The sequence below is a fragment of the Onychostoma macrolepis genome, chromosome 07 (genome assembly GCF_012432095.1).
Source record: "Onychostoma macrolepis isolate SWU-2019 chromosome 07, ASM1243209v1, whole genome shotgun sequence".
Classification (NCBI taxonomy): Eukaryota; Metazoa; Chordata; class Actinopteri; order Cypriniformes; family Cyprinidae; genus Onychostoma; species Onychostoma macrolepis.
Window position 1 is genome coordinate 14662246 of NC_081161.1, and position 26546 is coordinate 14688791.

General features: G+C 41.2%; 1 protein-coding gene across 4 annotated transcripts in view; it reads left to right on the forward strand.

The window, feature by feature from the left end:
- The window catches only part of LOC131544556 (B-cell scaffold protein with ankyrin repeats-like), a 112427-nt gene that overhangs the window by 50875 nt on the left and 35006 nt on the right, over positions 1 to 26546 (forward strand). For 3 of the 4 annotated variants that reach the window (XM_058782859.1, XM_058782860.1, XM_058782862.1), the window contains exons 7-8: positions 12033 to 12229; positions 22929 to 22991. In XM_058782859.1, coding sequence (XP_058638842.1) covers positions 12033 to 12229; positions 22929 to 22991 — 260 coding nt within the window. The remainder of the gene's footprint in view (positions 1 to 12032; positions 12230 to 22928; positions 22992 to 26546) is intronic. The other variant, XM_058782861.1, reaches the window with a different exon arrangement.

A 26546-nucleotide genomic window follows, 5' to 3' on the forward strand; every position in this document is an offset into this window, starting at 1 on the left:
GAAGTTTGAAAAGTGCCCATCAAATGCAGGCTCGCTCTGTTTCTCCATCGGCACCTCCTTCGTCTATTTTTTTTTTTTTTTGTACTTTGTACTCTTGGTGAAAAATAAATGTAGCAAAGTTGAATACTTTAGTTTTATTTTACTCAAGTAAAAGTAAAAGTACCACAATTTAATTATACTCAAGAAAGTAGAAAAAAAAAATTAAAAATGTACTCAAGTACTGTAACGAAAGTATTTGTAATTTTATTTATTTATTTATTTGTTTATTTGGATCCCCATTCTTCCTGGGGTCCAACAAGTAAAAAAAAAAAAAAAAATTACATGAATCCATAACAATAAAAACCAATACAATAAAACATACAAACCCAAATTTCATTCATAACATAAAAATCAACAATTTACTTAGTACTGTACCATTAAATATTCATTCCATATTTTCATTCCTCTATACATTACAGTCTGTTGTTTTGCATTATTTTTTGAAACAGGAAGCAAAAAATATTCTTTTGATGCATGCCTGGTGTTAAAATTATGACTAGCACTACTATACAAAAGTTGACAGTATAATACACTTGGAGCTCTCAATACTGAAATGTGTCTTATAAAACAAAGCAGAGAAACAATTACCCTATCTTTCACCAAAAGCCAACCAAGAATTTTGTGCATTTTCATAATATTAACCCATCTATTACAGTTCAAAATTAGTCGTGCAGCTCTATTCTGGACTAACTGTAATTTTTCTAAGTCTTTACTTGATGCACTCGACCATACCGCTGGACAGTAGTCTAAATAAGTAAGAACCATTGCTTGCACAATTTGAGAGATGCAATCCTGTGGTAAAACTTTTGCACATCTCTTAATAACTGATAGACCTCTTCCCATAACTATTACCATATTTTCTATCTGTCTTGACCACTTTAGCCTACTATCAAGAGTAACTCCAAGAAGTCTAATTTCCTCTACTTGTTCAATAGGCACACTCTTTACAGACAAACTTAATTGTGGTTTAAGTTTAAGTTTATAATTTGATCCAAACACAATACTTTTGGTTTTTGTCAAATTTAGAACCATCTTATTATTCCATACCCAATTTACCACTAAGTGTAACTCCTCATCTAAATCAGCAGATAATTTTTCAATTGATGTTGCTGGTAGATATAATGTTGTATCATCTGTATACATAACTGCCCGCTTTAAACCACTTTAAAACCAAAGGAAGATCATTGGTAAAAATAGAAAATAACAATGGACCTAGACAACTACCTTGAGGCACACCGCATTGCAACTCTTTCACTTCCGAATAACTTCCATTATAAAATACACATTGCCTCCTATTTGTCAGATAACTTTTAAACCGATGCACAGTTTGAGAAGTAAATTTGTAACATTTCAATTTTTCAAGCAATAATTTATGATCCATTACATCAAAAGCGGAGCTAAAATCCAACAATACTGTTCCTACTAAATTATTATCATCAATCTGTACTAAACAATCATCAGTTATCTGTGTTAATGCTGTTCCTGTTGAATGTCCTACTCAATATGCATGCTGAAAATCAGAGAACAAACTATCATTTCAAACACTACTAGGAACTGGCAATAAACGTATTGGTCGACTATTAGCACCACTAAAACTCAGTGCTGCATTTTTCTGTAAAGGAATAAATTTTGCTTCTTTCCAAGCTAAAGGAAAAATCCCTTCTTCAAAACTGATATTAAAAATGTGGCAAACTGGTTCCGCCAAACAGCTGGCTGCTAATTTTACAAGGCGACCATCTAAGTTATCTATTCTCGATGGTTTATCTATATTTATCATTGATAATTTTTGTTCCACTTGTTGTACATTTACTTTATTCAATTCAAAGCATAGGGCTGGCTTATCACTTGTTATTTTTTTCAATTTGCCTTTCACTTGATGTAATATTATCAATTAACACCTCTTCTCTAAGTTTATTCACTTTATTTATAAAAAAGTCATTAAAATAATCGGCAATTTCATCTGATTTAGTTAAAAATAAATCACCCGTCTCTATAAAAAAAAGGAGTTTGAGCTGATTTCCTACCCATTATTTAATTAATAATATTCCACAATTTTTTCCATCGTATTTATTTTCACTTATTTTTACTTTATAAAATGTCCTTTTCTTTTTCCTATTAATCTTAGTTACTTGATTACGCAATTTGCAATAAACTTCCCAATCCTGCTTACTCCCAGTTCTGTTTGCTATACCCTTTGCCACATCTCTTTCTACCATTATGTTCTTCAGTTCATTATCAATCCATGGTGCCCTAATATTCTTCACTGTGTGTGTTTTTTTTTTATATAGGTGCATGTTTATCCACCAAAGAATAAAATAGTCTTTCAAAAGCTGCTAATGCATCATCAGGATGACCTTCCTTGTAAACGTCAGCCCAACATATATTATTTACATCTTTACAATATAATTTCTGACAAAATTTCCTATATGACCTTTTGTAAATGACTTTTGGTCTTCCTTTAGGGACCTTTGTTTTTCTAGTAATCGCTATTATATTTTGATCACTACACCCAATAGGAACAGATACACCCTTAGAACACATTTCCACAACATTTGTATAAATATGATCTATACAAGTAAATGTTCTCTCACCAAGGCTATTTACATGAATTATTGTTGGTTGATTAATAGCTTGTGTTAAATTACATGCATCAATTACATTCACCACTTTAGTCTTTAAGGAACAAACCTGAGACATCCAATTAATATTTAAGTCACCCATCAAGTAAATTTCATTTCCAATATCACTCTATCAATCATATCACATAATTCACTTAAATAACAACTATTTGCACATGGTGGTCTGTAGCAACAACCAACAAATAATGATTTAACAAATGGCAACTGTACTTGTAGCCAGCCACAGAGCCTCTACATCTACAAGGCATTAAATCTTGTCTTATTTTTACTGGAATATGATTTTGAATATATATGGCAACCCCGCCGCCATATTTATTTCTATCTTTCCTGTAAATATTATAACCATTTATATTTACTACATCATCTGAAAAAGTTTGATCAAGATGTGTCTCTGTTACTGCCAAAGCATGAATATTATTTGTAATCAAAACATCAGATATTTCAACAAGTTTATTCCTAAGGCTACAAATATTAATATAAGCTAATTGTAATCCTTTCCTTGGTAACTTGATTGAAGCTGACATGATTTATAAAAAGAAAATTCTTAATTTCATCCAATTTCCTCAAGCTAATTTAAGACAGCAATAGGCCTATTTTGATTTCTTATTGATATCATTTTTAACTTTTGATGCTGGATATGTGATTAATTTATCGTAACGAAGATAGGCTATCTCTCCCCTCTCTCTTGCAGCTCTCAATTCTGGCATAACCTCTTTCCTCCTTAAACGCACATGTTCCAGGAAATCTTCATTCAAGTATATGTTTGTTCCTTTGAGGTATTTTGCTCTCTCCAGCACTACTTCTTTCTCTTTATACTCAAGAAATTTAACCACAATAGGTCTAGGTCAATTATAATTCCCATTTCTCATCCTTCCTATTCTATGTGCTTTCTCCAAGGTAATTTTATTTTGACCAAGCTTTAGTTTATCTTGAATTATCTGTTTTACTTTCTCTTCAGATTCACACCATTTCTCATTTGGAGACTCGGGAATTCCTTCCACCACTATATCATTCTGCTTTCACTGACCTTCCAAATAATTGGCTTTAACATCTAATACCAAAAGAGATTCAGCCAATTTATGTATGTCATTTGTATTTGATTTACATTCAGTTAAACTTTCTCTACAGTTAACTTTCAAATCATCCACCTCCTTCTGAGTGGACTGGAGACTTATCTTCAAGTCTTGTACCTCCTTCATAAGCTCATCTACTCTTTGATTCATAGAAATCATAATCATTTGTGTAAAAGTTTTATAACTGCTTTCTTGTTGCAACATGAATTCTTTAAAATGCGCTTTCTCTTGATCAAACAGCTCCCCTACCTGAGCCAGTGAGATGTTGTCCTCGTTGCTGTTATTCGCGTTCCTTGGCATGTTGAAATCACAACTGTGTACTGCTTATTTTCAACACCTTTCCAACCCTAGATTTTTCGCTAGTTCACGTCGTGGCCTCCTCACAGAACCAGCCAGAACCTTGTTGCGGCCTCGGTGCAAACGATCCTCCGCCTCAGAGTTTGCGACCTCCTCGCGGAGTTAGCTGGAACCTCGTCGCGACCTCAGTGCAAATGATCCTAGCTGGAACCTTGTTGCAGCCTCTGTGCAAACAAGTTACGAGTAATTAGTTACTTTCCACCTCTGACTAGACATTCTAAAACTTTTAAAGACATTATTTTCTATAGCTGTTAAAGTTGAACGCAAAACGGACCCCGTTCACTTTATTTAGATATATCAGGAGCCCATTTATTTAATGCATATGTTACTAATCTTATTGTGCATGATTCTTTGGTGCATGTTATTTAAAAAACTAGTAGTAATCTTAAAATGGCACCGCACATGGCAGCCACAGTGCTTGGCTCTCCAGTTGTTTTAGTGTTTTTGTTAGTTTTTCCTGTTTTTTGTTTCTAAAAACGATCAGTTTTACCAGGGATGAACTGCTGATTCGGCATTCGGCAGAACACACCACAAAATCCTCGACCGGTTTTCGATTATTCGGACGTTTTGCTGAACATTATAGTTGGCGGAGCAGCAGCTCTGATCAAACACTTTAGGATGCGCAGATGGGGGAAGCGAGCCGGTGCACTCGTGAAGCTCAGACAGGGCGGATCTAGAACGGCGCTGCCTAGTATCCATCTGGCGAATCTCCGCTCTCTACCCAACAAAACGGACAAACTCCTTCTGCTCTCCTGGACAAATAAGGATTTTTCAAACTCTACTGCTCTGCGTTTCACGGAAACCTGGCTGAATGACGCCATTCCGGACAGCGCAATCCATCTGCTGGGCTTTTTTTTTAGCTATTAACTATTAACACCTCCAGCAACCCCCTCTCCCCCACTCTTTCACTTCAGATCATTGAAGATGATGTGTGTCAGGTCTTCAGAAAGAACCAGAGAAGAAAAGCACCAGGCCCAGATGGTGACACACCAGCCTGTCTGAAAACCTGTGCTGACCAGCTGGCCCCCCATCTTCTCACAGATCTTCAACAGATCACTGGGGCTGTGTGAAGTCCCTCCCTGCTTCAAACGCTTCACCATCATCCCCATCCCAAAGAAACCCAAAATTACTGGACTTAATGACTACAGACCTGTAGCTCTAACATCTGTGACCATGAAGTCATTTGAAAAACTGGTGCTGGCTTATCTAAAGGACATCATTGGACCCTTACTGGACCCCCTGCAGTTTGCCTACAGAGCAAACAGGTCTGTGGACGATGCAGTCAACATGGGATTGCACTACATCCTGCAGCATCTCAACAGACCAGGGACTTATGTGAGGATGTTTGTGGACTTCAGCTCTCCGTGCCCACCTCCATCTGTTAGTGGATCACCAGCTTCTTGACAGACAGGCAGCAGCTAGTAAAGCTAGGAAGATTCTCATCCAGCACCCATACGATCAGCACTGGAGCTCTTCAGGGCTGCGTTCTCTCCCCACTGCTCTTCTCCCTTCACACCAATGACTGCACATCTAAAGACCCCTCTGTCAAGCTCCTAAAGTTTTCAGATGACACCACGCTCATTGGCCTCATTCAGGACGGAGACGAGTCTGCTTACAGACAGGAGGTTGAGCAGCTAGCTGTCTGGTGCAGTCTTAACTACCTGGAGCTCAACACGCTCAAAACAGTGGAGATGATCCTGGAGTTCAGGAGAAACCCCCCTGCTCTCCCCCAACTCACCATCATGGACAGCACTGTAACAACAGTGAAGTCATTCAGGTATCTGGGCAACACCATCTCTCAGGACCTGAAGTGGGACATTCACATAGACTCCATTGTGAAAAAGACCCAACAGAGGTTGTACTTCCTTCACCAACTGAGGAAGTTCAACCTGCCACAAGAGCTGCTGAAACAGTTCTACTCTGCCATCATTGAATCCAGTACCGCCGCTCCCTATATGCAGAGTACGCAGTTTGCGTAGGGCACCAACTCCCAGGGGGGCACCATCCCAGTTGCTCAAAAAAAACAAACAAAAAACTTTCATTCTATATTAGTATTACAATTAACATATACATAAATAAAAATCTAAACGTATATATAATTATTAAAAAATGCGTTTTACGGTGAACACAGACGCAGTAGGCCAATCACACGTGACGCAGCATTCCCGCATCCGTGCCGGTGACCGCGCGCACCTCATGTTTGTGGATGAAAGCAAGTGATCATAATTGATGGACAGCTATGCCCGTGAAAATATATCAGCAAACCGGCGCCAAGAAAAGAAAAAGAAAAAAAAAGATGAAGCCAGTGCATCACTTTTAGGTAGCCTACATTCATAATCTTGTGAAACTTTTTTGGCTGTTGATGTTAATAATGTGTTTTAATGTCGGTAATAATTTAACTACCAACAACGCATATAATATTCTCTCCGACTTTCCATGTTCTCTTACGAAAACTAGCCATGGTTTTACTATGAATAAAACCAAAAATCATGGTTCTTGTAGCCATGGTAACCACAAATTAACCATGGTTTTGTTATTTCAAATAATAGTTTACAAAGAAGTATTAAGATTTTTTTTTTTTTTTGGTTATAAAAACAGATCTAAGCCAACAACAGCCTTTAAAATGACTTAAAATGCATTATATAAAAACAATGAGGCAATAATGATTGGTTAATAATTATATGGTTTCATTGAAAAACACTGTTAAAATACATAATGTAATGCAAAATAAACAATTTAGATATTTACATTACATATTGTTACAAATGCTTGTAAAAGGAGCCAAAGGCCTGGTAATACACTTACAGAACGATCAAGTCCTTTAATATTGACCAAACATTTAGGCTAATTCAATTTTCAAAACATGTGGACATCACAATCCTTACAAAAATTAACCACGTTTTATCGTAGTAAAACTGCTCAATTTTCTTCTGTGTGATTTCTGAATGCTTGAGACTATAAAATCAATCAGACAACTGTATTAATAAAATAATAGCCATAGGTAACTGTCTAGAGCTAAAATTGTAATTTGTAAATAATACAATTTAATTACAATTTATTTATTTATTTACTTTTATATTTTATTAAAGTTCTATTTTGAACATTATAGTGGGTGTTTTTTTTTGTTTGTTTTTTTGTTTTGTTTTTTTACATCCATAATATTTGGGGGAGGGGGCACAACAATACAATTCTGCTTAGGGCACCTATTTGGCCAGCAGCGGCCCTGATTGAATCTGTCCTCTGCGCTTCAATAACTGTCTGGTTCAGCTCAGCTACCAAATCTGACCTCAGAAGACTGCGTCGGATAGTCCGGACTGCTGAGCGAATCATTGGTACAACCGTCCATACTCTCCAAGAACTGTACATATCCAGAGTGAGCAAAAGGGCTAGCAAAATCACTCTGGACCCTTCACATTCAGCACACTCCCTTTTTGAACTGTTGCCATCTAGTCGACTCTACAGAGCACTAAGCACCAGAACAGCCAGGCACAGGAACAGTTTCTTCCCTCAGGCAATCCATCTCATGAACACTTGACAATAAACGTGGAATACACACAACACTATTATACATTTATTTATTTAACACATACTTTTATTTACATTTCAAATTTTTGCCTAAAATACCTGTACATACTAAACTATTTTGTATAGTTGTATATTATTCTTTTTATTATCTGTGTCTTGTCTTGTCACTGTCATTCTGTCGAATTGTGGAGCTTCTGTCACTAAAACAAATTTCTCGTATGTGTAAACACACCTGGTAATAAAGCTCCTTCTGATTCTGATTCGAATAATAATAATAATATAAAAAACGTCCCTTTAACCAAAAAGTCACCTCTGAAACAGTTTTCCTTTCTTGCTGACATCACACATCCATGTTACTATACTTTTTAAACCCTCCACTCCAACCATCTGGATGTATTTAAAATGTTACACGCAATTATTAATGACTCAGTCATTTTTTGATGGATAAAATCAAGACCCGCCCTACCTTCATGGCTATATTATGTTGTGTTAAGAGAGTTATTTTGACTTTCAGTTCATTATGATGTGCTTGTTTTCTAACTCCCTGTATTTTGTTCCTGTTTCCCTGATTTATAGTATGTTTTCTTTGGTCGCCATATTTACTGATTATGTTACCCAACCTCGGTCTAGTTTCATTACCCTGTGTATTTATCCCATCCTTGGTTTGCTGTTTATGGTTTATGATTGTCTTTGTTTCTGCACAAGGCGTTTATGTTTTGTTTTGGTATCTCCACTGCCTGTTGGATTGTTGTGTTTATTTTGATTAAAGAATGCTGCAAATATCCTTATGATCCTCATCATCTCCTAGTCCTTGCCTGTGACGTGACAGTGTAGGTGTAACAGGGTCAACGAGAGGTGAGGCGTGCGGATCCATTTGCAAGCTTTTATTTAAAGTCAGAGACATGGTCATAACAGGCAGGGTCACACAAATGGCAACAGGTATATAGAGGGCAAGGCAGAGGAGTACTCAAGTGAACGGTTGTGGTCTCCGATTGGTGAACAATATCCAGAGGACAAGACGAGAGGGGTAATCCAGGCACACGAGTAATAATCCGGGCAGGGGTGTACAGAGTCCGAGATAGCAGGCAAAGGGTTAATCCAAGATACAATGGCAGAAATCAGAACAAGAGGAAACAGGCAAGGCAAGACTAAGACAACTAAGTAGACAAGACTAAACAAACACAGAAAGGCTCGGTAAAGCAGCTATCACTAGGAGAGGGATATATGCAGGACTAAACACAGAGCTTAACATGAACACAGAGCTTAACATGAACACAGAGCTTAACATGAACACAGAGCTTAACATGAACACAGAATGGCTTGGTAAGGCAGCTAACACTAGGAGAGTGCTACACGCAGAACAATACTCGGCAAACTGAACGGAAGTCCATGGTTTATATAGGGTGTGTGATTGTGTGATAGCTGTGTGATCAGAGCATTCAGCTGTGTAAGTGCAATCAGTGTAATCAGCTGTGTATGTGTCATCAGTGCAATGGATGATGGGAAATGCAGTTCAGTGTGATGTATGGTGTGAGAGTCAATGTGGTGAGCTAGTGACCTCTGGTGGTAAGTGAACGGAGGTTCATAGACCGGATTCGTGACAGTAGAGGCCTTGTGCTTTGAGCCCAATATCCTGCAGAACAGACACATTCCAGAAGAATGAGAAGAAGATTCTCCCCACAAACCATCATGAGGTCTAAACTAATCATACCATCACATGACGCCAATTGTCTTGGTCGATTTCCTGTCAACATCTTGTCGTTATCTCCTCAGAAGAATCGGAAGAGTGACAAAAAACTAATCCAATCAGGAGACAACAGAGATCTTTTGTATCAAGGACTAAAGAGTTCTTTCACACAACATATGGTTGAGAGATACTCCGTGATTGCTATGCATGGAACTATAGTATAGGCACAGGAAAAGGCTAATTTACTGACACCCTCTGGCCTGCAAAAGCTCACCAGAGCTCCACAGTGTGACTTCCTTGACTTCCCCCTCTTCTATACATTCCACTAAACGCGCTCTGTCTTTGCAGACAAAGAAACACAGAAGCTTACATGGACAATTTTCAAAAGACAATCATTTAAAAATCATTATAAGTATCAAAAATATATGCACAAATAATATGTTATATGCATTTTTATATGCTTGATGTGTTTTATGTAATCAGTGAAGTTTAATCGACATTGTATAACTCTTTTTAGTAGATAAGGTTATTAATTTGTTTGCAAGATCCCTGATATCTGATGTTGAAGGAAAGCTTGTTTATTTGCAGAACCTTGGTTTGAATGAAAAGTTGGTATTATAAATAGTGTTCGTTGTACAACACTTTATAGAAGTTATTAACAAAGCCTGCAAAGATAGTTCCCCACATGGAAGACTTAAGCATCATGTAAATTTATGCATGAAAAAGGAACTGTACGGGGCGTGGCCCCGCCTCGCAACAAGTCGATTGGAAGAGCTCTGTTTAGTTAAATGTAAACCTCTGTTTAGTTAAATGTACAATACAATGAATGGACAACATTGTTGTTGTAGTTGCGGTCCTGCAGCATGGCCATGATATCTCCTGGGCAAAATGAAGTCCTGCGGTGTCGAGGTCTAACCGGACTTCTCCCTTTTACACTTGGGATCGAGATAAAGTGGCTTTTAAATTCTGCAGAGGTCATAACTCATGAGTTTGGTTTGACCAATGCAAAAGTTATCATTTCAAGCTGGAAAAGGTTTATTTGTTTGCAAACTGACTCATTTACATGATCAGAATAGGGTGGCAGGTCTTTTGGATTATTCATAATAAATATAATGAATAATTAATTGTGTGTCTGATTGGTCCAGCTGCAAACAGTATGCTTAATGAAGACTGGTAAAGTGAATTTCTTTAAACTGTTTGTTTCTTTTGTTAGCAGACCTCCGTAAATTTGTATATTATAAAATAGCCAGCATTGCAGTCATCTTTTTTTTTTTCTTCTTCTTCACAATGTCAGTTTTAAATTGAACTTTGATTCTGATCTTGTATTACCTTTCCTCTGAAACAACTCCTCTGAATCTCCTTAAACTTTCTTTTAAATCTTTTAATCTGGTCTTCATTCCAGTCTGCTATATGCATGCAGATTAGATAATTTGATTGTTTTAAATCTTGTGCAACCATATTATTGTATTGTTATTTAAGCATATCTCATTATTCTTAAAGTAATGAGGGATACTGACATGTTCCCATACTTCCTTTGCCTAATGTGTCCCAGTCCCTATGCCTGTGTTTTCCCTAAAAGATTGCTCAGCACATTGATCAGTCACTATGAGAAAAATGACCAGTCACTTTAAGAAAATGTAACATCTATCATTCTAAGTTGGCTTACCATTAATATGGAAATGCTTAAAACATTAATTTACTAAGCAAGCTTTCAAATCTCTAAAGACCTTGGATATATGAAGTCTGAAGCTGCAGTTCTACCTAGCAAATGATGCAGTTTAATGTTCTTGTTTTGTTTAGTTTCTACAAATTTTCAAGCACTATAATCCCATTTGGTTTTAGATGCTCACTCAAAACATGAACGTTGCATGGTGTTTAATGCTGCCTTCGCGTGCTATCGGAATTATCGTAAATACGAATTTCCTAATCGGAAATTGGACGTGATCGGCCTCTCAAGTTGTATTTACTACTGGGAAATTCAGAAATAATTTTGATACCCGAGTTTCCGAGTTGGGCGGGTCATAAACTTTAAACATGGTGGAGGGGACAACCATTGCTACTGTCAATGCTGTTCTCACAACAACTACATCCCTTTGTCTTGTCGTTAAAGTAGAGTATTTATAGGCTAGATATGAACGATCATTCGAAGCATATTGTATGTTTTATAAGCAGTGGAATAAGCATGTATTTGACCGAAATTCCAGAATTATCAGCGAACTGCATGTATAGCGCGGTGAATGTTTATATGATTGTCAACCAATGGGATGCTACATTTTATTCTTTCTGACATTAAAGAACTTGAATAGGACAAGCTCGTAATCACGACTTCATAAGTGGGAAATAGGAAATTTCCGATAGCACGTGAAGGCAGCATTAGACACCTACTCACTGGGTCGAAGTACAGATGGAGATATTAAGATCATGATGTAAGCTAACCTTTCCCATTGTATTTAATTAATGCAAGTCAACTCATTTAAATTGAGCACTTTTAATAAGATCTACACTGTAAAACATGAAAATGTACTGATTGAAAATCACTTTCTTTGGTGCAGTACTCTAAGAAAAAGATTTTTAGAAGTTGTAAATAAAACAGATTATTAGAGTATGTTTTAAAATATTATTGCCATCTTTCTACTTAAACAATTTACATATTTAAGTAGAAATTTTTTAAGTATTTTTATTTCAATATGTTATTTGTCTTCTCTTTTCCAGAGTGTAATTCAGAGGACATTCCTACCCTCCTACATTTTGCGGCCCAGCATGGATTGCGAGATCTGGCCAGTGCTTTGCTGCAGTATCCTGGATCCCGGCAGGCCCTTAAGATCCCCAACAGCCATGGACACACACCACTGGATCTTGCACACGTACATGGACACAACCAGCTCTACATCCTCCTACAAGAGTCATTGGTGAGTGAAAGTTCTGAAGCATAATTATTTCATACATATTCCCCATTGAAAAATGTTAGTTATCTATGTAAAGTAAACTTAACCATAAAATTAGAAGCATCACTGGAAAGCAAAGGTCAATAAAACACACCTGCTTCAGCCGTTACAAGAGTTTATGCAACATATACGCATATAGATGTAATAACACAAAACAGAAATGCACTTTTCATAAAAGTAACTGTTATGCAATATAGTAACATGGTTTCTGTTTGTTTGGGGTCCATCTGACCTCCGCAAAAAGACATAATAGAAAAATGCAAAAAAATGCAAAACTACAAATACTACAATTTATAGAAATGTCCTGCTACAAAATATTTACTAATAAAAGAATAATAGGACATGAACATTTAATGCATTTGTTTTTTATATCTGGAGTCTTGGAAACCCCAAAAGAGTATTACATTTATCATTAAAGACATGTAAACTTTTTTTCGCGGGGGGGAAATCAGTTCTTAGGAGAAGAAATATTGACAAAGTATTTACTTATACTACAATTTTGCACATTTTCAATGTTTTCCAAGTCATTGTCAAAATTACTGCATGACAAATTAAATATAAGACAGATCTGGTGGGTTAGCCATGCTATTACAAGTAAACCAGACGGAGGACTCCTGAAATAAGGGTCAGTGAGGTTAGATTACATTTCTTGTTTTTCTCTTTCCATTCCATCTTACCATTCAATTTGACCACATATCATATTAGTGAATTTATGCATATGCAGAGCATATTGTAAAGCAAGCTACCCTCTAAGATTACAATCCATATTTCATAACCATTATCTACATGTCTCTTCTCTACTAAAACTGTTCTAACAGACGTTTGAGAAAAAAAAAAAAGACAAGAAGAAACCCAGTGCATGCAGCATTAGTTCCTCTTCAGGAACTCGTAACTCGTTTAAACTAGTTTATATCAGTTGACTGATATCGACTGATAGCAGTCATTTGTGTTCTTCGCTGAATTCAAGCGCTTCTCACTGGATCTCACAGCTGCTCCTGCGCCCCCGCTGTGAACTCTGGCGTCCCCCTTATGAGGAGCTGTTGGAGGTGATGACTCGTGCTATGGCCAAGTTAAAAATCGACTGGCCGGCCGAGGAGCAAGCTGAGCCGCAGACAAGCAGACTGGATGAATGCTTTCTGCGAGCGGAGCGATCACCTCCAACACAGAGCCTGCCGTTCTTCCCCTATCTCCACACAGAAGTGTCGAGATCGTGGGCAAGACCTTTTTCGGCCCGCATCTTCATCCCCTCTTCAGATTACTATAGTAATGTGGGGGGATTGAACGATTGTGGTTATAGAGCGATGCCTCGGGTGGAACAGACGCTCGCGAGCTATCTGTCCCCCGACGCTGCGTCGCCTCTAAAGGCTCCGTCCTTGCCCTCCAAGCCGCTGCGTACATCTTCAGCGCTGGTGGGCAAGGGGTACGTGGCAGCGGGTCAGGCTGGCGCGTGACTGCACACTATGTCGGTGTTGCAGGCATACCAGGCGCAAGGTGATGAGTTCTGATGACATCACGGAGCTCAGGCGAACCGCTGATTTGGCTCTCTGTGCCACCAAGGAGACCGCCCGTGCTATTGGGCGAGGCATCTGTGGTTGACCCTGTCCGACATCAGAGAGAAGGACAGGGTCTTCCTCCTGGAAGCCCCGCTTGCGCCTTCAATACCATCGTCGACAGGTACCTGCGGGTCGTCATGGCCCAGGGCTTATGAGGGTAGCCCCCTCTGGGGAAGAGCAGCGTTCACTGCAGTGCCCTCAGGAGATCGGGCTGCTAACCCTGCCACGTACGGTGTTCCAGGGCGCAGTGATCTTCAGAGAGCACACATCTCAGCCTCTTCCGTCCGGAAACGTAGCGGAGCTGAGATGCTCGCCTTCCCTTCGGTGGTCTCTAGAGCAGCTAGTTCGGCCATCTCCTGCCGGTGTGCCGTTCCAGGGCATTTAACTTAACGAAACAGAGGTTCAGTATAAGTTATAGACCCCATTATAAACAGCGCTGATGGTTTTACTCAGGTGGTTAACTGACTCTTTCCATAACTGCATTCTCTGGTTTCTCTAATGGCTTCATTCATCCACTTTAGCTCCCCTTTTGTATGTACGTGTGAGTGTATGTTTATTTGTTTGTTTGTTTAGATTAGTTATGTGTGTTAGCGTTTAGTTAATAAAAGTTGTGTGCACAGATTACATGAGTTTCTGATTCTGCCTTGCAAAGTAATGTCTCTTTACGATTTTGACCCTCGCTACATGCTCTAATGCTGTCACAGATCCACCCATCACATCATCCACACCAACCACCTACACCCGCTCACAATCACAAATGCATTAATAGGAAAGTATTTTCTGTGGCCATGGAAATATCCTTTCTTAGAGTTGATATGAATTTACACTGAATGTTTGCTGGACGAACAGATCAGTTGATGGCAATTTAATTCTGCTACAGTTATTACTCTCAGCCGATATAGATAATTGTAATTAATCATAATTAATTGTAATTATTTATATACACATTTCCCTTTTGAGCTGATTTGCTACACTCCTCACGAAAGTCCAGGTTCTACAGCTGGTACTTCATTGTTCCAAAGAAGGATGGAGGGTTGCATCCCATTTTAGATCTGCGTCAACTGAACCGCTCAGTCATGAGACTGAAGTTCAGGATGCTTACACTCAAACATGTCGTGTCTCAGATCAGGTCCGAAGACTGGTTTGTCATGATCGATCTAAAAGACATATATTTCCATGTCTCCATCCTTCCCACTCACAGGAAGTTCCTGAGGTTTGCTTTCGGGGGCAAAGCTTACCAATATCGGGTTCTTCCCTTCGGCCTAGCACTCTCACCCCGCACCTTCACAAAGTGTGTGGATGCTGCGTTAGCTCCGATGCGGCTGCAAGGTATCCGCATACTCAGTTACATCGATGATTGGTTGATTTTAGCTCAATCAGAGCAGATGGCGGTTCGACATCAAGATGTCGTTCTCGCTCATATGGAAGTGCTGGGGCTAAGACTGAACGCCAAGAAAAGTGTGCTTTCTCCGGCTCAGGGAACCACTTATCTGGGTGTGGTGTGGGATTTGACCACGATGCAGGCACATGTGTTACCTGCTTGGATCGAGGTGATCCTCACTGCAGTCGCGAGAGTGAGAGAAGGCCGGTCACTCACTGTAAAGCAGTTTCAGAGACTGCTAGGTCTGATGGCAGCTGCGTCCAACGTGATACTTCTTGGCCTGCTGTACATAAGACCCCTAGAGTGGTGGCTCAAGATCAGGGGATTTTCCCTGAGGGGCAACCCGCTTTGCATGATCAAGGTCACACAGCGGTGCCTACGTGCCTTACACATGAGGAGATAACCCTGGTTCTTGTCTCAGGGCCAGGTGCTGGGAGGACCTTGTCGCCACATAACGCTAACGACGGACGCTTCCCTAACCGGTCGGGGTGCGGTCATGAGTGGCCACCCTGCCCGCGGTCTGTGGAGTGGTCGCCATCTCACTTGGCATATCAATTGTCTGGAGATGCTGGCCGTGTTTTGAGCTCTGAAACACGGACCTGAGAGAACACCATGTGTTGGTGCGCACCGACAGCACAGCGGTGGTCTCTTATATCAACCACCAAGGAGGTCTGCGTTTGCACCCCCTGTACAGGCTGGCGTACCAGATCCCTGTGGATCCCCTATGGGCCCAAGGGAAGTTCCGCTCGCTGAGGGCGGTTTATATTCCTGGGCACCTCAATATGGGAGCAGACATCCTGTCGAGACAGGGGCCGAGGCCCGGGGAATGGATGCTTCACCCAGAGGTGGTGAAGCAGATCTAGAGAGTGTTTGGCCAGGCTCAGGTGGACCTCTTTGCGACTCAAGAAACAGCGCAGTGTTCCCTCTGGTACTCTCTGACTCATCCATCTCCAATGAGGCTGGATGCCATGGTACAGATGTGGTCGAGGCTTCGTTTGAACGCCTTTCCCCCGATCACTCTGCTCCCGGGAGTTCTGGCGAGAGTGCGCCGGGACGAGGTCAGTCTACTACTGGTAGCGCCGTTCTGGCCGGGCCGAGCTTGGTTCTCGGACCTGATTTCTCTCCTCGACTGCTCCCCATGGGAGATTCCCGTCAGGAGGGATCTCCTCTCACAGGCAGGGGGCGCCATCTTTCACCCCTGCCCGGAGCTATGGAAGTTGTGGGTGTGGCCCCTGGGGCGGCACAGCTCAAAGCTTCCGGTCTCTCAACTGAGGTTGTTGAGACCATCCTCCAATCCAGAGCTCCCTCAATGATCAGAGCAACCTGGGCTCTCATAACACCTGAACAGTACAGACTGAACAGACTGATCGACTCCATGCCACGCTGCATTGCTGCAGTAATTCAGGCAAAAGGAGCCCCAACTAAGTATTGAGTGCTGTACATGCTCATACTTTTCATTTTCATACTTTTCAGTTGGCCAAGATTTCTAAAAATCCTTTCTTTGTATTGGTCTTAAGTAATATTCTAATATTTTGAGATACTGATTTTTGACTTTCATGAGCTGTAATCATCAAAATTAAAAGAAATAAACATTTGAAATATATCAGTCTGTGTGTAATGAATGAATATAATATACAAGTTTCACTTTTTGAATGTAATTAGTGAAATAAATAAACTTTTTGATGATATTCTAATTATATGACCAGCACCTGTATTAGTGTTGTCAATTGGTTAAAAGGTAACTAATTAATCGCACATTTTTTTTTCTGAAATTAATCGCGATTAATCCCACCTTACATTAAAGTTTTTAATTATATTTTTAAATTGCAATAATTTCACATTCAGTCTTCAAATTAATGTAGAAGCAACATAAAGTATATTTTTTATATTTGTTTAATGCCATCTTTTACCAACTGATGTCTCTATGATTTTTTCCCTAATATTTAACCATTGACTATAGCCATTCAACATTACAGTATAATTAAGAGATATCAATTTAACATTTATTTAAACTACTTTAAAAAATAACTTTGTTTTAAGTTCACTTAAATTATATCTTCACATAACCGCATTATAATAAAATGTCATATAGCCTAATTTAATAAAGTTATCAAAAACTACATTTTAAATTAAATAAAGATGAAGTAAAATTACAGAAGTCATTATTCCCTGTTGATACTTCACTCGTACTGCGTCTTGCTAAAGACGCTTCAGAAAAAGCCTTTTTTCTCCTGAACTGAAGCCTTTTTTCAATCACACAGTGTAACTGCACGGCCATTGGTTCGTGCAGTGTATTAAAAACGAACCAATGGCTCGGCAGTAGAGCTGCATGAACCTATGGCGACGAAGCCCGCCAGAGACCGCCAGAATGGGTGGGGCCATCTGGCTATATAAGCGGGTGCTTCGCCACACGATCTTCAGATTAATTCTCCTTCAGCAATGACGATCATCCCTTCGCTGATCTACAAGAAGCCGCTTGCCATTGATATGTCTTGCTGCAGGACTAAAGCTGATTCATCAACCTGCGCCGCTCTGCTGTTCTCGCTCCACGCTTCCAGCTTGAGCCGCTTTCAGAATCCGTGCAGACTTCAGCTGTCCTTAGCTGCTATCCAGTGAGTTCTAAAATAGCAAATTTCTAAAGAGCAAATTTCTAGTGACGTTGTTGCAAATGTCGCACTGCGAGTGTGGTTCGTGTGGGGAATCCTGCACGATGCAGAAGGGTAGAGCGCGCGTCTTCTGTCTGAGAAACGCCCACACAGAGACGGAATGCTCTCGCTGAGAAAATGAGTCTCGCTCTTCGGACGGGTGAGCCTTACTGGTCGATGATGGAGTGGACGGGCTTGAATCAACTGACTGGGAAGGTCCACGTAGCTTTGACGGGAGCAGCTCGCGGAGTCGATGGATGGTTGAACAAATTTTTAAGTGCCGGCTGCAAGACCTTGGTAGCGTCCGATAGGAGTTCAATAGTCATTGCATTAGACGTGTGAGCCTTTTCGGTAGACAGACGGAAAAGCCAATGTTTTCCTGACCGGGAGGCACTTGCAGCATCTGCCGGGAGTTCAGTACTAGCTGTGTCAGACGGGTAAGCCTCATTGGTAGACGGACGTAAGAGCCAATGTTTTCCTGACCGGGAGGCACTTGCAGCATCTGACGGGATTTCAATACTCGCTGTGTCAGACGTGTAGGTCTCGTCGGTAGACGGACAGAAAAAACAATGTTTTCCTGACCGGGAGGCACTTGCAGCATCTGACGGGAGTTCAATACTCGCTGTGTCAGACGGGTAAGCCTCGTGGTAGACGGACAGAAAAAGACAATGTTTTCCTGACCGGGAAGCTCTTGCGGCATCAGACACTGTATGGGTTTTTTTTTTTTTTTTTTTTTTGTCAATAAGGGTTTGGTGGGCTTTTTTAATGTGGGACGAATGAATTGGTCCTGATGTAGCTTTTGAAAGCGTCTGATGACCATCGCCCGAGAGCTTGGATTTGATGCTTAGAGAGGCCTTTCTGAGCTGCTGAGGTGGCTGTCCCGATGTGAAAAGAGTGGCTGGAGTAGTTATCCGCTGGGATGCCTGATTGTTAGAGAACAGATTTGAGGTGTTTTTGGAACCAAAAGCGAGTTACGGGTTAATTGGAGCCATCAAGAAATAGGGGTTTGATAGGGGACTTTGCTTGGGAGTTTCTAGATTTGGATGTATGCGAGGACAGTTTGATATGGTTGGATTGATGACGGGAGGTTGAAAATATAGATAAACTGGCCTTTCCTGGCTTGGTCCGTCTTGCTTTGTTTAATCAAAAAGGAGATTGTTTCACTGTCGAGGACGGATAGGTCTGAGATGGTGGGGTGGATTTTTGGATTGAATTTAGAAATGATAGCAAGTTCCGAACATCTGAGAAAACTGAAAAAAGCCAAGATAAACAGCGTTGAGTGTGCCGGCGGTATTGATGGGCCGGTAGCCTGAACGGAGGGTATGAATACATTTTGTGAGAATGTCTAGTGTTGTTGGTTGTCTGGAGTCGGCGGGCGGGTTGAGATCGTTGAATCCCTTTGATCAAAAGGGAGATTTGGGAGTTGTTTATTTCGGGAGAGGAAGAGCCGAAAATTAGTTTGTGAAAAAATTGGACGCCGCTCAGGTACCCTTTGATGGACCCAACTTGGAAGCCCTTAATGCTGTTAAGATAGGAGACAAATGAGGAGATTGAGAGAAGAGAAAAATCGGGAAATGGTAAGTTATATGAAAGGTGGAATGATTTAAAACACCTCCATGCTGTTACGTAAGATTGGAGGGTTCTAGGAGACACTGCTTGGAGTATGGTGTCGAGCTATACATCGAGAAGGGGTTTTAATGGGTGGGCTACGGAAATATTAGGAGTTGGGAATTGGTCCGCATCTGGAGCCAGAGTCCTGAATTTCTGCTAGGATCTGTCCCCGGATGTTGTGAGCCACTGGTGGAGGCTCCAAGGCGACAGCATTTGCTGGGACGGGCAGAGGTGATGCTGTAAATTTGATTTTGAGTGCAGTAAAGAGGAGAGAGGGAGAGGAGGAGGAGCCGAGATTGTCGGCGCAGGCAACCTCACGCTTAGATTGGGCTCTTAAGTTTGAGGAGGTAGACTGTAATAGGTGAAAGGAGGAAAAGACTGAGATGTGTGTGCCTGAGTAGCAAGCTGAGGCAGCTCCGTGCTTGTTTCAGCTACTGTAGGACACGGGAAGGGAGTGGGGTTTGTGACACCCTGAAGAGGTTGAGTAGCTTGCGCCGCTAGCGGAGGCAGCCTCACGCTAGCGTTTGCAATTGGAGCTGGAGGCCACTGAAAGATAAAGGGTTATTAGTAGCATGAGGGAATGAATGAAATGTGTGAGCCTGCGTAGCCAGCAGAGGCAGCCTCGCGCTTGTTTCAGCTACTGCAGGCCATAGGAAGGGGGCAGGGTTTGAGACACCCTGCTGTGTAGCTTGTTCCGCCAGCGGAGGCAGCCTCACGCTAGCGTTTGTCACTGGAGCTGGAGGCCACTGAAAGGACAAGATTATCAGTAGCCGGAGAACCAGACTGAGAAGTTGAGGGAGAGCCAGCGGGTCCGGCTGCATTCGGCGCTGCGGCAGGGAGAGCCGTGGTGAAAGGCTGAGCGGGAACGGGAGATGAGCGAGGCCTTGCTGTGGTGAGCTCTGGGGCGCAGCCCAGGCTCACTGAAGGCCTGCTGCTGCGAGCCGGCGCACAAGAAAGACCGTACCATGAGCGGGATAAAGGAAGAGTTGAGCGAGTCGAGTCCGGGGCCTTACGAGCTTTGCTCGCTTTGTTGGCCTTGGGGGCTGCAGTGGATTTTGGCGTGAGGTTGGCTGATCGTGATGTGTTCATCCTTCGCGAGAACTGCACTTCAGAATTGATCAGCGCTTGCCTCAAGCTTAATACTGTCTACTTCTCAACAAGAGTAATTGATGACCCCGCTGAACAATAGGAGGACGCCGGCGAAGCAGTTGGAGGTCTCGCTGGTGGAGGCGAGGATTGGCCTCAGTGTCTTGGTGAGCGTGTAGCTAGCCTAGCAGAGTGGCGACCGCGCGATGAAGCCTCGAACTCGGCGGCTTCGTTTGGCAGAGGAGTGGTGAAAACAAACATTTTCAAAAATAGAGCAAATTTCCTCTTCCACTTATCACGAGTGTCAGGTCCCCACATGCCGGCCTACCACTCGAACCAATCCAACCCCTTGTCACGCGGGCCGAGGCCTGGCAGGCCATGCCTGGAGTGTCAGACTGGGTTTTTGGGATAAAAAAAACAAGGTTAAACACTTCAATTTGCTCAAAGACCACCGTGATTTGCGTGGCTCCCACCTGTGCAGAGCACAGACGCTCATGTCCTGTGCCCCGAGGTGATGAAGTTACTGGCAAATGGAGCTGTAGAGACGTTCCGCCAGCTTAGAGCAAGTCAGGCTTCTACAGCCGCTACTTTCTCGCCCCCAAAAAAGGATGGCGGCCTAAGGCCCATCCTTATCTCAGGCACCTGAATCGTGCCCTCATGAGACGGTCGTTTGGAATGATCACATTGAAACATCCTCTCAGAAGTATGCCCAGGGGATTGGTTCCTCTCGCTGGATCTGAAAGATGCCTACTTTCACATTCAGATAGCCCCCCACCACAGACAATTCTTGAGATTCGCCTTCGAAGGAGTGGCTTATCAGTACACGGTTTCGGGCTGTCTTTGGCTCCCCGCAATTTTACCAAGTGCATGGACGCGGCTCTTTCTCCTCTGTCGCTAAAGACTGCTCTGCTCCTAGCACTGGCATCGGTAAAGTGAATAGGGGACCTGCAGGCACTTTCCATTAGCCCTGCCTGCCTGGAATTCGGGCCTAACGACTCTAAGGTCATCCTGAAACCAAGGCATGGTTACACACCTAAGGTGCTCCCCACTCCATTCAGAGCGCAGGTTTCTGCGCTCCCTCCCTCTGAAGAGGACCGAAATTTATACTTGCTCTTCCCTGTCAGAGCTCTAAAGATTTACATTGAGTGTTCCACGCCGTTCAGATGGTCGGAACAACTCTTTGTTAGCTTCGGTAACTGCACCAAGGGGCATACGGTCACAAAACAAAGACTTTCTAGATGGATAGTAGATGCTATCACGCTCGATAGATACATTCTTACGTTATGCAAACAGTTCTGACAGGGAGTCCATGACCATAACACGCTTAATCTCCTTGGGTCGGTTTACTTGTCGGCTCTCGGCCCTGGGGTGACGAAGTTATACGAGTCCTCTGGAATGATTACTCAGAGGAATCATTCTCTGGAATGCATGACATCTGAGAGTTCAGGCCGTATTAGCCTTGGAGATTATTGTTAATTTACCTATGGGCATTACTTGCTTATAATATACAGTCGTTCCTCTACCATAGCACGGCGTGATTGTACTGTGTTCCCGTAGCGTCTTTAGCAAGACACAGTATGAGTGAAGTATCGACAGGGAACATGCTCGGTTACTAACATAACCTCACTTCCCTGAGATACAGGAACGAGTACTGCATTGCTAGCAGTGCTATGCACGACTCAGTCGTCGCTTCAGTCGAAGTAACCTGAAGATCCTGTGGCAAAGCGCCCGCTTATATAGCCAAATGGCCCCGCCCATTCTGGCGGGCTTCGTCGCCATAGGTTTCGCAGTACTCATTCCTGTATCTCAGGGAACCAAGGTTACGTTAGTAACCGAGTGCGATTTCCTCTTTTTAATTTTGTTCTTTGATTAACAGACATCACAGCAGCTGGTTATTAGGTTATTTTGGCTGCTATTTTAAAAACTGACACTGCTTTGAATGTGACTCATAAATAATAAATACTTGCATGCACAGTTTTAAGGCAGCTTTAATGGCCTTCTTTTGTAACTTCATGACTTAACTGACGACATAACTACGACTTTGCATATTCGTAGTTTCATTTGGGTTTGAATATGAATTGAGATCACTATACAGGTGCATCTCAATAAATGTCGTGGAAAAGTTCATTTATTTCAGTAATTCAACTCAAATTGTGAAACTCGTGTATTAAATAAATCCAATGCACACAGACTGAAGTAGTTTAAGTCTTTGGTTCTTTTAATTGTGATGATTTTGGCTCACATTTAACAAAAACCCACCAATTCACTGCCGTCCAAAGGCAAAGCAGTAACTACACATCTGGTCAAAATTGAGTCCTAAAATGGGCTTTGTGACATCTGATCTGTCTTGTGACAAAGTTTCCTGTTTCAATTTTGTCTCATTTCAGAGAAACAAGAGTGTCAAAATTGCAGTAACTACAAAATCCAAGCTAATACCAAGGCAAACCACAGTAAGTGAAGTTACTGCGTTCTGGCTTTGTTTTCCCGTTTGACACCGCAGATACTGCACGGTCTGCCTTAGTATCCCGCGGCCAAATGATGGTTGAACTCACGTTAAAATGCAAACATCCAAAGACGGGTAGGGAAGATAGCAAAATATTAACTCCTAGCAAGGCAAATGACAGCTTTATAATCAGTTAACATTAACTAGCCAGCCGCTAGCAAATTAAACAGCCTACCTGCACTGCTGCATATCCACTCTGACAACGTAATGATAATCTGATTTATAATCGCACTGATGTTTGTTGATTCGGACATCTCTCCACATTTCAGGCAGCTTATCCAATTGTAGTAACTAATCCAATCGTAGGGGTTATTCCTTCAAAAGTTAGCTGGCTCCGGTAAAGTTATATAGGTTAATTCATCAAAGAACCGTTCAGTATGAAAAGTTATACAGAACGCAGTTTGTCCCCTATTCACAAGCATATGCCATATGATATGACTACCAGACCATGCAAATAACAAATTCTTAATTGATAAGTAATCATTAGTTTTGCACAAATCACCGTTTCATTTGTTAATATAGTCGTTCGTGGAAGGCTTTATGACAGGGTTCCTCAAATCTTTCCCTGGAGGGCCAATCTGCTGCAGAGTTTAGCTCCAACCCTGATCAAACTCACCTACATGTGATTTTCTAATGATCTTGAAGGCCAGATTTGAGGATGCCTGCTTTATGACATACCTGTCAACACTCCCGTTTTTCGCGGGAGTCTCCCGTATTTCACACCCGTCTCCCGCCCCCCTCCCGTTTTGTTATTTCTCCTGGGAAACTCCTGTAATTTGTATGGCCCAAATCTCATTATATGAATAATCACATCGATATTTTATTCCAAGGTTGAACAGTTGCCAGATCTTGTATGAAACGCATCACCCAACGCATCATCTCACACAATCGACACAATACACAAATTTCAAACCATTTGTGACCTCAACCTGGCAACCTACAACCCAGTTGTGCTGTATATTTCTGCGCAAGTAGTAGACGTGGGAAGTTGAATCTACCATCAGTGGTAGAAATGGAAGGAGAAGAGTCAGTGGTGCTCTGGCGAAGAAGAAAAAAAATATGTCTGTAAATTTAACAACAGCTGGATGGAAGAATTAAATTTCTTGTCTCGAATCCATGTAAACAACGCCCATGCCTTTTGCAAAGTGTGTCTGTAATGTAATGTAATTCGTTCCACGGTGTTTAACTGCTGTGCAGTGTTTCTGTTTAATTAAAAAAAAAAAAAAGTATATATATAGCACGGTTGAGCCTGGTCAGTACCTGGATGGGAGACCTCCTGGGAAAACTAGGTAGCTGTTGGAAGAGGTGTTAGTGAGACCAACAGGGGGTGCTCACCCTGTGGTCTGTGTGGGTCCTAATGCTCCAGTATAGTGACGGGGACACTATACTGTAAAAAGCACCGTCTTTCGGATGAGACGTTAAACCGAGGTCCTGACTCTCTGTGGTCACTAAAAATCCCTTGGCACTTCTCGTAAAAGAGTAGGGGTGTATCCCCGGTGTCTTGGCCAAATTCCCTCCACTGGCCCTTGTCAATCATGGTCTCCTAATAATCCCCATCCACTTGATTGGCTCTATGACTCTCTCTCCTCTCCACCTGTAGCTGGTGTGTGGTGAGCGACATGGCGCTGTTGTCCTGTGGCTGCCGTCGCATCATCCAAGTGGATGCTGCACACTGGTGGTGGTTGAGGAGAGACCCCCCACATGATTGTAAAGCGCTTTGGGTGTACAGAAATACACAGTAAAGCGCTATATAAATGCATCATTCATTCATTCATAAATATATATACTGTATGTATATATATATATATATATATATATATATATATATAAACAGTTATAATATTTACTTATTAATTAAACATTATTCTTTTTATTAATAATTATTTATTAATAATTATTTATTGGATCGTATAAACACAAGGCAATACATATACTTAACCGTAAACATGGAAATGATGTACAGGATGTGGTACAGTACAAATATTTTGAGCATCCTTTATTCTGTCCCTTATTTTCCTATAAAGAATCACAAATTCCTTGTTTTCCTTTTATGGCATCCCTAGGTAAATTGTTAGGCAAAGCTTAAATTGTGTGAATTTTTAACTACTGTTTTAACTACTTGGTATGTAATGGATTACTTTTTAAATAAAATGAGAAAAACACTCTTTGTGGTGAAAGCAGCATTGCGATAAGACAATCTTGAGGCTTACTACTGAGCAATTTTAACATTCACAACATGCAAACATCAATACAACTATTAGTTATTAAAAACAATCAACATGTAGTAAGAAACACAACAAGAAAGCTGGATGAACACATTTAGTTTGTAGATACTGCACTTTGCTTTTGCAATAGTGTTTTAGTTGTGTAAGGTCATTGTTACGACCTGAGTTTCTTGTATTTGTGGTGTGTGTGTGCTTTGTCTCCTCCTTCTTTTGCTCTGTCTGATTTCTAATAGGATGTCCACTGATCGGGTGTACGATCGCCATTGGTCGTTTGGACGAGGCGTGGTCTTTTAAAGGACGCCGCCAGCATTCAACGGGGAGCTCATTGTTGGTTCGGTCGTGTATGGGTTAAGAGCTCCTGGATCCCTCCTCCGGCCGATGATCAAATTTGTTGTTCTTCAAGTGTAGATCAAATTCGTTCATTCTTAACATTGTATTCTAAGAACGTGGAGCAAAGGGGTGTCCTGCCATTTTGGTTTTGGCTATTTAATTTGGGTTCTGTTTTGTATTAGGTAGTTAGGGAAGTAAGATGTATTTTACTTTCCATATTTGAGGTTATTTAGTTTATTATTTTTTCTTTCTAGATTGGTTTTGTTTGTTATTTTGGTCTTTGGGACACCTTGAAGAGATGTTCTAAATTCCACTTGATTGTATTAAATAAATCTAATCATTTTCTTTGACCTAACATCATGTATTTGTTTGATTATCGACCGGAGGGTATCGTGCTTGGGGATTCCATAACCACAACCCTGTTTTATTATGCCCTGCTTAGAGTTTATCTTTACTACCCCTAGACGCGGGGCCTAACAGTCATCCAAAGGCAGAGTGCAGTATCTGCATTTTGGTGGTCAAAGGTCACATCAGTGGTCATGGTTTTTATCTATAAAAACATTCATCCTAAGAAGGCTTTAAATGAATGCATTGCTACTAATGTACCCACAACATGTTTGACTGGCTGATGTAAAAACTTTAAAGGCATTTTTCTCATTTTCAGTGTTTGCGTAGTTACTGCACTTTGCCTTTGTGAGGAATAATACAAAAATTGTTATATTCACTCAGTGTTACTTGATCTAATTCACAAACATCTCAATTACAATTAAGTATATATATATATTGTATTCAGTTGTGTTTTAGGCAAAAAACAGTAAAAACAGTACTTTAGTCAAACACATTTTTATATTGAAATAATGAAGATTTATGTGCCACCCCAGACTGGTTGCTGGCCCCTCCCTGGCCACCCCAATGAAAACATCCTGGCTCCGCCACTGAATATGATA